The sequence below is a fragment of the Sphaeramia orbicularis genome, chromosome 1 (genome assembly GCF_902148855.1).
Source record: "Sphaeramia orbicularis chromosome 1, fSphaOr1.1, whole genome shotgun sequence".
NCBI lineage: Eukaryota > Metazoa > Chordata > Actinopteri > Kurtiformes > Apogonidae > Sphaeramia > Sphaeramia orbicularis.
Genome location: NC_043957.1, coordinates 31,702,119 through 31,718,202, shown reverse-complemented (window position 1 = coordinate 31,718,202; position 16,084 = coordinate 31,702,119). Strand labels below are relative to the sequence as shown.

Below are 16,084 nucleotides of genomic sequence, written 5' to 3'. Positions count from 1 at the left end.
AATTAGTTGTTGACTAATTTTGCTGTACACTATTAGTTGACTAGTCATTGCAGCCCTAATACCAAAACAGTAATGTTATTAAAAAAAAAAAAAATCAATCTAAAAGTCTTCACTGCATGTCAGTGTAAATTATGGGCAGGCTGCCTGTGCATTCTGAGTTTAACACATACACATCCCTATTAGGGCTGGGTATCATGGCCAATTTCCATAATCGATTCGATTTCGATTCATAAGGTTCTGAATCGATTAATCACGATTTGACTCGATATCGATTCGATTCAGTATTAATTGATTGATTCAGAGTAATTTAGTGATACCAAAGTACAATTTTGAGTTGTAACCTGATTATCTGAGTAGCGGAGTCATGCAACAGATCAATACTTGTATCAATATAGATATAAGAAAGGAAATAAATATGACATTTCAGCAGTAAATAGCTGAATCTGCTCTTAAATAATGATCAGGACAGACATATTGCCATGTTTCTACAGTGGATTAGAATGTACTTCTTCGTCATCTTTACATCTTTATTCTGTTTTATGGCTGGAGGCTTCTGCTCATTGGGGGGGGGGGGGGGGGGGGGTATCGGTCGGACATTGTCACTTTACTATTCCTCTAACTCCATACTCAGCCATAGGTGAGAGTATGGATCCAAGTTATTATTCCAAGAACGACCAGCTTCCGCGACTCGCCAGGTAGACCGTTCCTTCACACTGCGGGTTCGAGTTTGAGGTGCTTCCTCACCCTTCCTCCACGTCTTTTCTGCGACAGAGCCATCGCGAGCGATACCAAGAAAGCCCCCCAGGGGTTCGCAAGACGGAGCCGGCCGCGCTTCCGCGTACTCCCAGTCCTGCTCTGAAAAATCAATCTCATCCACAATTAATCGATTACGCAAAATTAAAACGAGATCGATCTAAGATCGATTAAATCGATTTTTTTTACCCAGCCCTAATCCCTATACTGCAAAGGCCCTCCTGTAATCTGCTTCTGACTCTGACCCAGAGATAGTTTTCAAATAACCCCTCAACAAACCTTTATACTGAAGCCTTTTTTAAGCTAAGCTTCAGCAGATATCTTGTAGGTATCTTGTTATTCGCCCTTACCCACTTAACTTCCACTAGCAACTGCCAATATCAGTAATTTTTTACATATGTAAACTTGCAGGCCTACACAGCAAAAAAATAAAAAAATTTTAAAAAATAAAAATTAAAAAAAAAAATGTTTACGTGCTTCAGTGTTCAATTGCCAATCTTCATTATGTGTGCTGTGTATGTATGAATACTTACTAGTTACACTTCACTACTGGCATGAATTGGATTGGATAAAAAGAAAAATTGTAATTGCAATTATTTATATCATACCAGCCCTAGTCTTTGCAGAACATAGGCTGCCATTGAGATGCTAGCTACCTTTAACTAATTTCATATCTATTATGTGACACAATATGGACGTTTACAAGGAGTAAGCCAACCTTTAAAACAAAAACTCAACAATAAAAAGGAGGACAAAGCAATTTCTGACAGACACTGACTATTGAACTTAGAGTTGTGACACAAAAACACAATTAATTTTAGCTGAAAAAAATATGCTTGGCCTGTGGATTTTTTTTTTCATCCAACAGTACCCCTGGCTGGTTCATTTTGAGGACTGCCCAAAAGCATGCAGAACATGCCTTTGTTAAACTCTGATAGAGAAGAAAGCACAGAATAGGAGCGCTCCAATGATATGCTGGCAGCTCCAATGCAGTCAGGAATTTGTTCCCACTGCACAGCTTTATAAGTGGGGTCAATTTATCTAAAAACCGGATCATAACAAGCTTATCAGATATTGACAGTCACAAACATTGTCCTAGCGTTAATGCTACAGGACTGAAGAGGACTTGCCGAGATGACTGAGTGCAGCAGTCACCCTCCCATTTGCCGTCTGTTGGTCCTGGACGGCTTCATTGAGATTCTGTTGGGATCTTGCCTTTAATGAGGGCACTTGGCCTACGTACGTCCCTGAGTAAACACAGCCTCCCAGACCTGCGATGCTTGCTCTCTGTCTGTCCCTGGCATCAGGCGAGCAGGTGCTACATGTGGAGACAGCTTGTTTAAGGCTGAGGCAACCATCCGTCTTCTTCTCCATCACTCCACTCAAACCAGCAGCCACACTAATGCTCACAGAGCAGCAGCATTCAGCCCAAGCACATGGGCGCATGGTCCTGCATACATTTGTGAATGGGACCAACACACACACACACTCACTCACTATGCAATCTTGCCCCTAGGCTTCTTGGCTGAAGACCAAAAATGCAAAGCAATGTTTTGGTTAGGTAGCACCACATGCAGTTTGGGGAGTTCCATCCATGGAGGGGGAGGGGACAGAAATAAAGTGAATCATCTCTTACTACTACCATATTTCAAACTTTACTTTCTGTGTAACCTTTCTTTATCAGCTCCATTATACCTCAAACCTTAAGTTCCTGATTGTGGCACTGCTTACCACTTTTTCATGGTACCTTCCCTCCCATGTGGCTATTGTCTGAGTTTGGGTTGCTAAAAATACTTGCAAAGGCAGTGGTCCAGACTGAGGCTGTCTGTCATCTTGCCCCTCGACTGAGGGTCTGTCCTTAGAGGGACAGGCACAGGATGGCCTACTGTCCTTTCACTTGCTCAGTACCGCAAAGAGAGAAAGAGAGTAAAACACCTAATTAACTTCTGAAACACTATTTGCTACTTTATATATAAAACTTGTCTCTTTGAAATGCAAGCAGTACAATTACCATAAAGACTTTCTCATTCAGGAAATCATATTGAAAAGACAAGATTTCGAAAATCATCTGTCAAAGTCCACAGAGACTGAATTTTAAAAACTTAGAGCAGCTTCATTACCTAATAAAAATGATTTACAAACAATTGAAAACCGCTGAGTCAGGAAAAAATAATATCTCTTAGTGTGGTGGCTACGCTGTATTAAACCACAACTGCTTTGTTTACATTCCAGTTAAAGAAAGCTATTCCAATAACAGTTTCAAGAAGGATTTTTACTTGATGAGATTCTGCTGTATAATGTAAAAGTTTAAAGATAACCAAGCCAGACTTTATGTACTGAGAGTGGCCCAATAAAGAAACAGCCAAACACACTGCACATAATCATATTATTATTTGCATTAATTGCAAGCAGCTTGCAAATGGAATGTTGGGCCACAAAGTGATTCCAGAACAATTTGGGTGATCATTGGCATTGATTCTCAAGGCCTGTGAGGGATGAAATCCTTTCCTCCACAACACAGCCTCCTCATAAGGCTTTTTAACGATGGTGGAGGTGAACACTGATCTACTTGACCAAAGTCTCTCCAAAGTTTTCAGGTGGGGTTGAGACCTGATGACTGAAGGCCATAGCCCAATTAATACCTTTTTCATACTCATCGACTTGTCCAGATATCTTGTCATCATCTCATCTGTATATTCCTCCCAATCACTGTTTAACTTCTCCATGCGTTATAGATTCGCAGACTCATAATTACTACTGGACTTAAATACAGGTAACTTCTATTCATAACAGCTAAAAGAAAAGGCAGTCAAAACAAAGACTAGGCTGTACTAAAAACACTGATTTAGACTGCATTCACTGTCATTCACTATATAATGTCTATCACCATTCCTTCCCATTTGTTGCTTTTTTGAGTGATAACATGATATATGCATTTCAGTGGAAGATCATCACCTTATCTTCTTGAATATTCTCCTCCATGAATATCTATGCTCAAACACTTGTTCCTCATTCTCACAGATTACAACATATATTACACTTACATACTAGATGTGTTGCTGTGCTATATTCGCTGGCCAGATAACTAAATATGTCAAATTCAGATTCAGGAGTCTTTAACATCATGCAAAGCTTTACTTCAAGTCCAACTCAAGTTACTGGACAGATTTCTGTTCTCTAGCCAAGTACCTGAGTACAGATCAGAAATGCTGACAAAATATTTGGATTAAGTCAATTCACAGTCGGGACATATATGGAAAAGCAATTTTTTGCATATTACAAAAAAATGATTTCCAGTGTCTATATGGACAATTATGTCAGCCATCTTTTATCCTCTACCTTAGACATCAATGACGATCTAAGTGAAAACAGCAAACACAAAAGTAAGGGAAAGTCAGCTGAGCACAAGCTCTGGTAATTGCAACAAGTAGTGTCTTTGGAGAAACTTGCCTGTGCAGCAAAAAAGGGAGGCCATGTATGCCATAAGAGGAGCAGGCGATCAGACACTGACCTTCATCACCCTGTTTCTACTCTGCTGCACACCCTGTTTTTTTCCCAGGGTTTTCTGGTTGCCTGCAGGCAGGAGCATAAATGGTTCCATTAGCGGCTGCGTCATGAGCCGACTGTCGGGCCAATAGACACTAAGAGTACCATTTGTGCAGTGACAGGCGAACACTTGGGCGAAGGAAGTGAAGGGTGTTCACTGTAATGGCCATCGCTGACAGATGACTGTGAACTACAAGATCTCAACACTGAATGTATAAAATATTCATTAGTTACAGTCTCAAACGCATGTACACATAAACATCTTTAGACTGCAAGAGAAAGAAGGTACTAGTTACAGAGAGCAAGTTTTCTGAGGATGATGCTCAAAAGGCCACCTCTCAGAATAAAGCACCATTGGGTGTGTGGTAACAATTCTAGTAACTAGTTATTGTCCAAAGCTGAAATAAGTCATTACAATGTCAAAGCATTTTAATTAAACCTGCCCACTGATGGTAGACTGCTTTTGGACAGAGGGGCGAGGGGGAGCCCAGGGACCGTGCAGGGTGACAGATGGCCTGAATAGAGAGACAGGGGGCACATGTTTGCTCTCTGCCACAGCAATTAAAAAGAACCCCTTCCCAAGTGCACAAAATACATGACTGCATCTAGAAACTACAAGGCACAAAGTCACTGCAAGCTGCACACATAATTATATTATCACTTCCTCAAAACATGCTACCTTAAACTGCAGCATGGGATGAGCCGCTCAAGCTGGATTCTACTGCAAAAGGCAAAAGCCAAATGTTAGGACATAGGGGTACTACTCACACAGCTATATGCATGACGACCACTAAAAGTGACAGCTAACTCTTTATCCATAGTAATTTATGGCTGACAATAACGCTGCCCAGTACAGTCCCATGGGGTTCCCAGGTCCCATTTGCAACTGGGCAAAACTATAAAGGGGAGGCAGGGAAGGTTTAATGATTGATCACTGGAGACATGTGGTACCTCTGGTTTGTACGATGGGCGTTGTAATTCATTGTTGTTGACTGTTGGGGTTTGTCCAACTTATCTTTCTTGCAGATTAGACAAAAATCAAGCTCAAAGAACATGTCCTATACAATGGACATGAGTGTTACTCTGGAGAAATTTACTTGACTACAAATACATATTAACGTTTTACCCTAAAAAGAGTAGGAATGTCCCGATCCAATCTAAAAATCAGTATCGGTTGCCGATTTGGATTCTTGTAGAAGATTGGATTGGATCCAGTTTTCACGCAAGTTTTCAGCGTGGTTCTGCTTAACGACTTCCATAAATAAAAATGAAACATCACACAACATGTCCGCTGTGTGGGAATACTTTGGAAAGCAACGAAAGTCATGCAGCAACTTGCAAGATGTGCAAACTGGCAGTTGCATGAGGAGGGAGCATCAGGGCTCACTTAAATATAACAAATTTGATTTGTCACTTACAAAAGTATCATGTGACCAAGTATGAGAACTACAAGGCTGCAGCAAAGCCTCGGTATCGAATCAATACTGGCAAAACTGATCATATAAAAAAAAAAAAAAAAAAAATCAGATCGAAGCAAAAAAAAAAAAAAAAAATCCAGATCAGGGCATCACTAATAAAGAGTATAAAGAGTATAACATGGTTCATGTGAGTTATATGATCCTTTAGCATTATTATATATGACTAAGATTCTTGAATGACCCACATTTAACACTTACTTTCCGACACTACAATTGAAAAGCAATATTCTTGGTAGATAACTGTAGACCAAACTACTCCCAAGGGCCAAACGCATCACACCTTGTGTTTCATGGAAGTAGGTTAAAGCTAACTTCATACATTTTTGGAAAGTAGTCATTTGACATATTTTTACTTTTCAAATATGCAGGTACTTAATTTTCAACAGGTTCTAAATATGCCATCACTAATGATTAAGGAAGTAACATATCGTACTGGTTTTATTTTCACAAACTAGAGAGCAACACTGGGCTGCTAGATATTCAAGATACTTCTCTTAAATTTTGAAAATGTGCCTGTTTGACATCAGTAAGTTTTATAAAACCTTTATGGCACTCATACTCACCTTTACAGTGAATGACAATTTAATCTTTTCATTTACAGGTTTGGAGGGTCATATTCAGTGGAATCGTGTGATGAAGCTGTGAAATGCAACAAACTAAACACCCACCACTTTCACCTATGGTGGACACAAAAACATGCATTTCCCATTAGGACAAATGTTTGTTTGTCCATACTTAACTTTTTAGTTAATGGGATATTAACTCTGGTCCACATTCAAAGACCTAAATGCTGAATGACACCTGCTATGAAATAGGACAAAGAAAAACTGGATGCCTGTTCAGTCACTGAAGAAAAATGGTAGTATAACATGGTGAACTGAGTCCTGCTTCCTCTGTAAAGATAAATGACTTGTTCTAAAACTAAGTTCAGACCAAAGGTTCATGATGAGACAAGATGCAAGTTGCAAAGCTCCAGTAAGCGATGGGCTGAAACTTCTCCAGTTATGAGAAATGCTACGGGATGGAATAGTGTATTGTTTCAACAGCAACACCTGTCTGTATTTCTATTCTAAATCACTGACTTTTTATTGCCTTAAAACATTAATTACATCAGTGACAATGAGTTACATATTTACATCTACATTTACGGTATTGATGAAAAGCAGCAAATATAAATTAAAAAAGAGGACTGAGCATTTCCTCCAACATTCTTACACCATTCTGTTTATTAAAGTTGGTGTTAGCTTTATTAAGCTAATACGCTCTTTCTGATGGCGAGCTACATAAATTCTGAGAAAAACACATTACACAGTATGACACAAAACCAGCTTCTATTAGTCAGCTGTTGAGCTAAAACTGTCCTACTCTTATCACTGCAACCTTTACATGTGATGTTCTAAAGGACTTTCACCTGATCACAAATCTTGGGTCTGAGCTAAAATAACAAAAGCAGTTTTCATTTTTGTGCAATGAAATGCTAATGAAGAGATAATTATGAATATCACATTCTATATATGCAATTAGGTCTTCCTGAATGTCCCTCTAATCCACACACCAAGAATTTAGGTGGTGACATAAAACTAATGACTAACTTTAGGTAAATGGTCACTTTTGCTAGTTATAACTTAGACAATGCAGGTTATTTTTTCATTACTACTAGTAGATCTGTTCACAGAGCAGCAAAAAAGTAGTGCACAGATTTGTTTTTAACAGCTGCACGATTAATCAAATCCATATAATATATATGTAAAGGCTGGTGACTCATTTGACAATGCAGTGAGGTGAATTATATAAAACATGTGAAACGGAAGTTGCTAATTTATAATTGTTTTAAAGTTTGTGTATTTCTTATCCTAGTACAAGTTTGTATATTTGAGTTGAAATTTCCAACATTATCAGTACTCTGTGCACTTTCCTTGCTAACCAAGTAAAGATTTTCAAACCACAAATCATACCATTCTCCACATAAATTGCAATATGACTTTAACCAAATTGCGTCACCTTAATTTTTTATTATTTATTTTTTTTATAAAACTTCTTCAAAGGATGGACATGGGCTACGGATGAACTCTTTAATTTTTTGTAACAGATCAACAAAGAGAACTGGACTATTTTCTTCTGTTTTTGTATGAAAGTAAGACAGTAAAAAGGCTTCTCCAAGGCTGTGGAACATTGGAAGCGGTTTGTGCTCCATGAGTGCCATTTTGAACTTAAAAGTTCATCATACAATCTGCTGAAAAATAAATGCAGTTTAAGAGGAAACCTTTTTTCAGTGTTTTCAGTTTCCAAATGTGTGTAACTGTTCAATATGTTGATTTGTTCAATTATCAGCTGTAAGTTGTAAAAAGTGTTAAGAATATAACACATAACTGCACTAATTATATCACTTTAAATATATAATGTTGAATGGTTATGACTTCACAAACAGCATTCATAAATCCACCTTTAGCAGAACATGTATACAGATTTCGTCACAGATTTCTGTCTCAGGCATATTTCATTACTACACAATATGTCTTCAGTAAAATTTCACAGACAACCATGCAAAAACCATGACGTAATCAGTAAGAACTTCAGCAAATGAAATATTTAAAGCAAAATCAATGGCTGTCCAGTGCTATCCAGTTTGGTTCATGGGATCATATGCTTCCTTGGGGGTTCTGTGGCCAAGCAGAAGACTGAGCTTTTGTTAATTCATGTTTTGAAATCTTTGGTAATGACCACCAGCATAAATGTAATTTGCAAATAGTGCCAAATTCAGATGTCAACACTAAAGTCAACAAATAACTTGGAATCTGTCAAATAAATTGAGCCACTTAGCAGTGATAACCAAGCAATTCGACTACCTATATCAGATCCATCTTCATGGCTGAAAGTACTGCATCAGAGTTTGTAACATATGACTTCAGTGTAAGTGTGCTCCTAGCGCTGCAATTAGTGTGTATAAAATAATTAAGACTCTTATTGGGTCTCTGTGCAAGCCACACCTGTTTTTGCACATTGAACGTGATAAAACTATAAGATAGAAAGTTGTCTTCTACAGGATTCATCAGTGAATTAAATCTTTCACAGTACAACTTCGTGCAGGTTGTTCACGTTAGGGAGCACCTATAAGTTAAACAAAAGTTCTTTACATCAATAGGACGTGGATAGTCATGGTTTAGTTTATCAAAAGCCCTTTAACCAAGATCGAAACAGTCTCAAGCAATAGATCTACAGGACATCCATACAATGCTGACTTCACGGTGATTACTTTTTTTTGATGAAAATGGTTTATCACGGTGTTAGTTTGCCGTGTTGCCGAGGTCCATTGCGTCATATTTCTCTACACAGTTGCAATGGACTGATCTGACGTTTGCTATGTGTACCGACAGCAGAAAACTGACAATTAGGTGCATATGCACGGTGGAAGTACCCACATAGGATAACCACTAGACTGCAGTAAAGCCATATCAGCGACTACTGACAGGCCGGACAGGTCAACACGCCTAGCTAACTGACAACTTTAAACTATGCTGCAATGAATTTCAAGGCCTAGTGGGAGGAGTGTTAAGTGAAAATCTTAATATCGGTGTTTACATATGCGTGCAAAGTTGAGGCCTGTACCTGGTCCATCAGACGCTGACAGGGCAGGTGAATTCAGCTTCGGCCGCTTTGAGTTGGGAGGTCCGACGTCCAGCAGGTTTTCAGCCATAGTTGTTGTGTTTTCCGGCTGGTTGCTCAAGTTAGATTTTGTGATTTAAAAGGGAAGTTGTTCTATCAGGCCGAACCTATGTACATTAGCAAGCTGGCAGCCTGCTAACGTTAGCTAACTGGCTAATAGCTAGCTAATTGCCTGCTACCAGCTAAGTTAACTGTTAGCGTTAGCTACTCCTTGCTATGAGTGTGTCTTTCAAAAGAGATGCAATAGCGCCCCGCTTCGCCACCGCCATTCACCCCATGATAATCCAACACCCAACACCCACATTATTATCGTTAAATAAAGCAAAATAAAATATTCCCCATGTAAAAATCGAACTTCAAAATATCAATCTAGTATAATCAGGTAAATTGTTGCATTCCAGGTGAAAAATTCTAGATGTTCAAACAACCCATTTTGCGTGACGTCAAATTTCTTCATGCAAAAATCGCGCGAAGCTCCACAAAAATGCACAATTGCATAAAAATGCCGTATTTTTGCAAATCACTTCGAAAGTCACGATCTTGTCTCCGCTTGCCCACGGTAAACAATACTGCTCCCGAACGGCGACAGGGGCTGAATCGCCGCACTCTGAAGGGGAAATCAGATATACGGAGCTTTTCTGCCCGACGACCACCGATCAAATTCCCGTTTTTTCGCACAAAATGTCTCCGAGGCGACGTTAAGATTTCGTTTTCGGGGGAAGGACGCTGTCATATCGTGGTAAGGATGCTCGATTTCCACGTTAAAGTCAGCGTTGGACCGAAATCCTAATTCCGAGCCACGACAAGATGGCGGCTGTTGATTCCTTCGATACAAAAAAGTTTTTTTTTCTTTTCCAGATCGACTGTGGAGGGGGAGGGGCCGCGCAATCACGCCCTACGTGAAAACACCGCTCCTGTTAAACGCTAGGGGCGCTACAGCACCATTGGATATTTATGCAGGCAATACACAAGCGCATTCTTTTAGAAGCCACGTTAAGAATTAGTCATTGCATGTGTATTGAATCTGAGCTACAAATAAATTGTACATTTTCACAATTTTCGCGTGCAGTTTAATGTTGTTCAGTTGCTTATGTTGTATGTTTAGATAACAAAATACGTATTTAATGGTATAAAACCTTAAATTGTACGTTTAATTCAGTACATCTCATATTTAACATAATTGTTATCATTTAAAAAATCTATCTTTTTTAACTTTAAAATGACAAAACAATTTTGCTGTACTCTCACCCCCTATGTCAAGTTGAAATATTTGGATTTCTTCTAACATTAACATGATTTTCTGCTTCACAAAGAGTGTGCAGAATTTTGTAATTATTAATCCTTTCAGCAGTTAAGTACTGCTACAGGGAAAAAAAAACAAAACAAAAAACAATGTGCAAATAACATGCAGCATTCAACAGGCAGTGACAATGAAATTACCACAACTGACAGATTTCTATTTTCTGTTTTCACAGTTCAGGGTCTGTCTTTTAGTGGTGATTTTTATGGTTTTTATTATGGTCTTTATCATTACTGCTAAAAGTGGGTACCAGTATGTGTCCAATGCAATTTACTAACCTTTCCTTAATCTGGCAATGAGTATTTGGGTGAATTAAGGAAGATATGGCCTCATATTTTTTCCATCTTGTTTCATCATGTTCAATGTGCCAACAAACAAGTGAGCGTTAATGAAACACAGCAACATTGCAATGGGCATACATGGTTGAACAGAAATCTTTCTTTACTTCACAGTGCACTCAACTATTTTCGGCTGTGAGAATTTATTTCTCTCATACTGAAAAAAAAGAGTAATAAAATCTTAACACTCACACTTCCTCAAATAGACACACATTGAATCAGCTTCATTAATACGTGTCTCTTTTCATTGTTTTCTGGCAAATCTGACACATGCACATGTATAAAAAAAAAAACATATGTGACATAAAATAACTGCAAATGTACAAACACTGAGCGCTTTGTGCAAATGTGTACAGATTATGATCACGTGTTGATAGATGATACATGAGTGATGTGCACAAAACATACATAATACATCTCATTCGTGAACATATGAAAAACAATGATTTAGAAACAAACAGCCTTCTCTAAATTTTTGTCCCAGTGTAATTGAAAACACATACGGGTTGAATTTACCAGCAAATTTACAATGGCAAGATGTAGAGCTGACACCATTTAAATGAGTGATTAGGCAATGCAGTTTTGCCACAATGATTTTAATACAAACACTTTATTCCTCTTCGCTTGTCTCTCATTGTTCTAACCACATACTTGTGCCTCGTGAATCTGACTGATTTCATATCTTAACTTTATCACTAGACTTCTTCTATGATCACTTCTCTCCCTTGCAAAAACCCTGTAATGCACATATCCTCTACTGATTAAACCAGGTAACCTTAGTGAGCTGAACAGTCATGTGCGTTGCATTATATGTAGTCGTGCAATAAATGCTCGACGTAACTGGGGAAAAAGAGGATAAAATGAAAGAGTGACAGTGCGGAGTCAAGCTTAAACTGTAGTGAATAGCAAAGAGGAAAAGTTGCTCATTCAGACAAGATCACACATTCCACAGTTCATCACAGATCACAGAGCCAGCAGTGTTCACTTTAAACATTTTATTTATGTGTGTACAGATGTGCACTATTGGAGAGGTGGTGCGCCCATCAACCTGTGAAGTCCCACACCTCGAATTCACTATGGCAGTTTGTCACTGCTCTGCTCTGAGCTATGGACATGGCCTGAATCTCACTATGGGTTATCTAACAATGTAAGGCAGACAATGTGGGGAAGAAACACAGACATCCTTAAAACTGACACCCATTACTGCTCACATATTTCTTTAAATTTACATCACGTTTTTGGTTTATTTTTTTTTATTTTTTATCGTTTTTTTTTTTTTTTAATTTGGCAACTACGATCATGTGCAAATATACAAGAACCAGATTTACGATGCCCATTCAAAGATATTTTAAAACAGCAGAACATCTTTGGATTCTCAGAGTATTTATGCTTCTAGGATTATTACAATTATTTGATGCAAATACTCAAAGTTCATACACATTGCTTGACAATATTCCTAATTACAAAAGGCACTGCTGTGTATTTCTGAATGCACAATGGTAGAGGTAAACAAAGATGCTTTCTATGCTACAGATGTAGACTGCTACATATTAGAGATGGTTCTTTCTTTCCTTCCAGTATTACTGTGCGGATACCGTTTCTCAAGGCAAGATATGTCAGTCCCAAATGTTGACCAGACACTAAAAGATGTGGTGGTGATATGTATTTGCAGGAATTTTTTTTTTTTTTTTTTTTAACCTAAGGGCTTTGTAAGTCTTTTGTAGAGATAAAGGCAGCTACAATGAAATTACACACATCAACAGGGACCATGAAGCTGACTGGTTTTCTTTTGTATCATTACATTAATCTGACTTCATGAAAAACTGAAATCTTTTCCTTACACACATACACTCACACACACAAAGAGTATAAGGGGAAACAAGGTGAAGCATGAGTAAAGAGCAAAGAGTAAAACAGAGGTTCCAGCGATTCATTGGGAACACCACCGTACTACTTAGACAACCAATGAGATTATTAAAATGGGAAAAGAAAAAAAATGATGGAATTTGTCAAAAAGAGAAAAAAATGCAGCAAATCCTGCCTGACAAACACAATTTCCTCAAACATACAATCATAAGCTATCCTCACTGTGACAACAGCATGATACAAAATTTTCCGAAAACCAAAATACTCAAAAATACAGTCATACTTTAGGCACCACAAAACAATCAACTAGTTTAGGTTGCACTGCACCTATAGATCACTCAATTAAAGTGGCACACTTTAAGAATATTGATACAGTAGAGGGACCTCTCGGTAAAGAGGCTGTGACAGGATAAAGTCACAAACCTTCAACAGCAAATCACACAGCGAAAGGCAGACAATTCTTAACTATTTAATAAATCTATAGTGATGGACTGACCAGTTTTGTTTTACTCTCTGGCAATGAAGGCAACAAAATAAGAGTCTGACGTTTTACACACAGTACTGTAGAAAGTGAAGCTGATCTGTGCATTTTGACACTTTAATCAAACAGCAATGCGGACCGTCCTATCATAATCTATCAAGAGTTACTATACACAGTGATTGTCCCTCACAGTCCCACTTAAAGTGATACTCAAGCTAATTGAACCCATCAAACACTGACCCACCTGTAGAGTATAACAAAGGCTGCAGAGCGTTTAGGCGTGTTTAGGTCTTTTAAGCAGAAGAACGGCTTTCAGTCACACCAGAGCGACACTGATACTCAAAAGCAGACCAGCTTGTGCAAGAAGGTCAGAGCAGAACATTCAGTCTATCTAATTGAACACGAACAAATTTAAATAAAAACAGGCAGCAGAAGAGTCGACTATGGTTCTACGCTGTTCAGCCACCTTTGAGATCTACAGGTGTTCAGAGTTTCATACTCAAATGTTATTAGAGTATCACTTTAAGTATATTTAAAGTGCCGTTCTGCTTTTCGATGGTCTCACTTCTCTTTCCTAATCTATTCCCTTATGATTTGATTTTGTGCTTATGATTGTACTTTTTGTGACTCTCATAAACGTAATGTCACGGTAATAACATCCAAATACAAGTGGTCGAGAAACACTGTGCAAGACCTGTGCTTAAAATGTGCATTTAGCTGCTACACAAACTAAAATCTATGCAGCCTGTTATGTAGTGTGTCCCCTTTTACGGAGGCTTTAGCACAAATGAATACTGTATTAAGCCCTCATGTCAAAGCAGAATACATAAATTAATACTGCTTCATGTGATTCCCTCATTCTTCCCATAATTCCCTGCTCAACCCATCATGCTGCACTGGCACTTATACAGATTCTAAAATTATTTTCCCTTAAGTAAGGTCAAGACTTTGATCAAGTTAAAACAAATGATATGGCACAACAATAATGATTTTTTTTTCTTTAAGAAATACTTGCATTGAAAATAAAAGCATGGAGTAAGAAACCACAGCATGTTCCATAGTCTGTGTCTTATGGGAAAAACCCATATGAAGATTTTTAAAACTTTGTTCAGTATTCATATTTGTTTGCTCACTGTTCTAGTCCTGAAGGCACTTGATAACAAAAATGAATAAGAAAAAAACATCAACAACACCAAGAAAACTGCTCCCTTCTCCTCTATATACTGCTGTGCTCAACACAGGTCTAAACACCTAAGCACTCAGGCAAAGTTCCTGTGAAGTCTCAAAGTTAGTATCCATTTTTAGAGCTACTGTTGCCACGGTTTGTGTTGGAAAGACCAACACCTTCTTTATCCGTGCCAAAGACACTTCACCCATACCAGGAAGGGATATCCTGCCCACACCTGCTAACAGTTCTGTAGAGACAGCAGCTGGGCACAGCAGACAGGGGAAGGAGAGAGAGTGGATCAGAGACGAGCATAAAACTCCTCATTGAGTTTTGTGAGCTCATCTGCCTCCTCTTCATCCTCTGCTTCTTGAAGTGCAAGAGGAGGAGGCTGCACTTGGGAGGGCACTTGTGCAGCACTAGGTTCTCTACCTAGTTCAGAGGAGGAAGGGAGCTGAAGGTCTGTTGCAGGAGATTGCTCAGGAAGGTGTGGAGCGTCCCTATATCCTTCCTCCCTCACCTCTGCAGAATTAGCTGGGACTGGCTCAGGTCCTGCTCCCGAAGGCCTTACAGCGGTTTGTGGTTGAGAATGGAGAGTGGAAAATGAGGAGGAAAGAGTAGAAGAGGGAGGAAAAGCTGAAGCGTGGGCAACCAACTGTGAAGTCTTATTTGCCGGTGATGCTACAGTTAAGGGTCCAACGTTGACTCCCACCTCTGTGTGATCCTGGCATAAACTGTCCCCACTTTTGGGGTAAAGAAAGGTCCTCATTTGACCTTTGCCCTTAACATTCACAGTACCTCTATAGTCAAACTCTAAGCCCATAGCGCTGAGCACAGCATGGCTCTCCTCGCTCACCTGCACCCGACACTCCACACCAGTGGAGTCCATACGACTGGCAATGTTGACCGTGTCTCCCCAGATGTCGTAGAGCAGCTTAGTTGTGCCAATCACCCCCGCTGTCAGTGGCCCATGGTTATATCCGATGCGGAGCTTGAAACCAAAACCCAGCATGTTCTTGTTGAAGTCATCAAGGACACCCATCATCTCCAGGGCGAAGTTGAAAAGTGCCCTTAGATGAGCATGAGGAGATTCATCCTCATTTTCAGCCATCTGTCGAACATTCAGTCCTGACGCTGCCATGTAGGTTGCACCAATAGTTTTAATCTTTTCCACACTACAGAATTCATCTTTGCGAAGGAGCTCATCAAAGTCTCCTATTAGCTCATTGAGGACACGATAGCATTCTTTTCCACCTTCATAGCTTTCTTCATAGAACTCACTAAAGTTCACAATACTGGCAAATATCACACCTACACTGTCATGGTTCTTGGAGTAGCTCTGGGTGACCTGAGGAGACAAAGAAAATTTTATTCAATACTTAACATTTTAAATATTTTATTTTCTGTTGTATCAAATAATGATTCAGTTATGAAGATAATAATATCATTAGTTCTGGCAAATACTGTGAAGAAAGTATTCTGGATTTCTTAAAC

The 16,084-nt window shown here is 39.0% G+C and overlaps 2 protein-coding genes across 4 annotated transcripts in view; both read right to left on the bottom strand.

Moving 5' to 3' along the window:
- The window catches only part of crebbpa (CREB binding lysine acetyltransferase a), a 53,581-nt gene extending 43,300 nt beyond the window's left edge, over positions 1–10,281 (bottom strand). Inside the window, 1 exon segment of the mRNA XM_030135641.1 lies at positions 9,384–10,281. Within this exon segment, the coding sequence (XP_029991501.1) occupies positions 9,384–9,471 (88 nt within the window). The 5' untranslated portion in view covers positions 9,472–10,281.
- A 2,007-nt stretch (positions 10,282–12,288) lies between these two features.
- The window catches only part of LOC115420409 (adenylate cyclase 9), a 47,449-nt gene continuing 43,653 nt past the window's right edge, over positions 12,289–16,084 (bottom strand). For 2 of the 3 annotated variants that reach the window (XM_030135655.1, XM_030135649.1), the window contains one exon: positions 12,289–15,938. In XM_030135655.1, coding sequence (XP_029991515.1) covers positions 14,892–15,938 — 1,047 coding nt within the window. In that variant the 3' untranslated portion in view covers positions 12,289–14,891. The remainder of the gene's footprint in view (positions 15,939–16,084) is intronic. The other variant, XM_030135646.1, reaches the window with a different exon arrangement.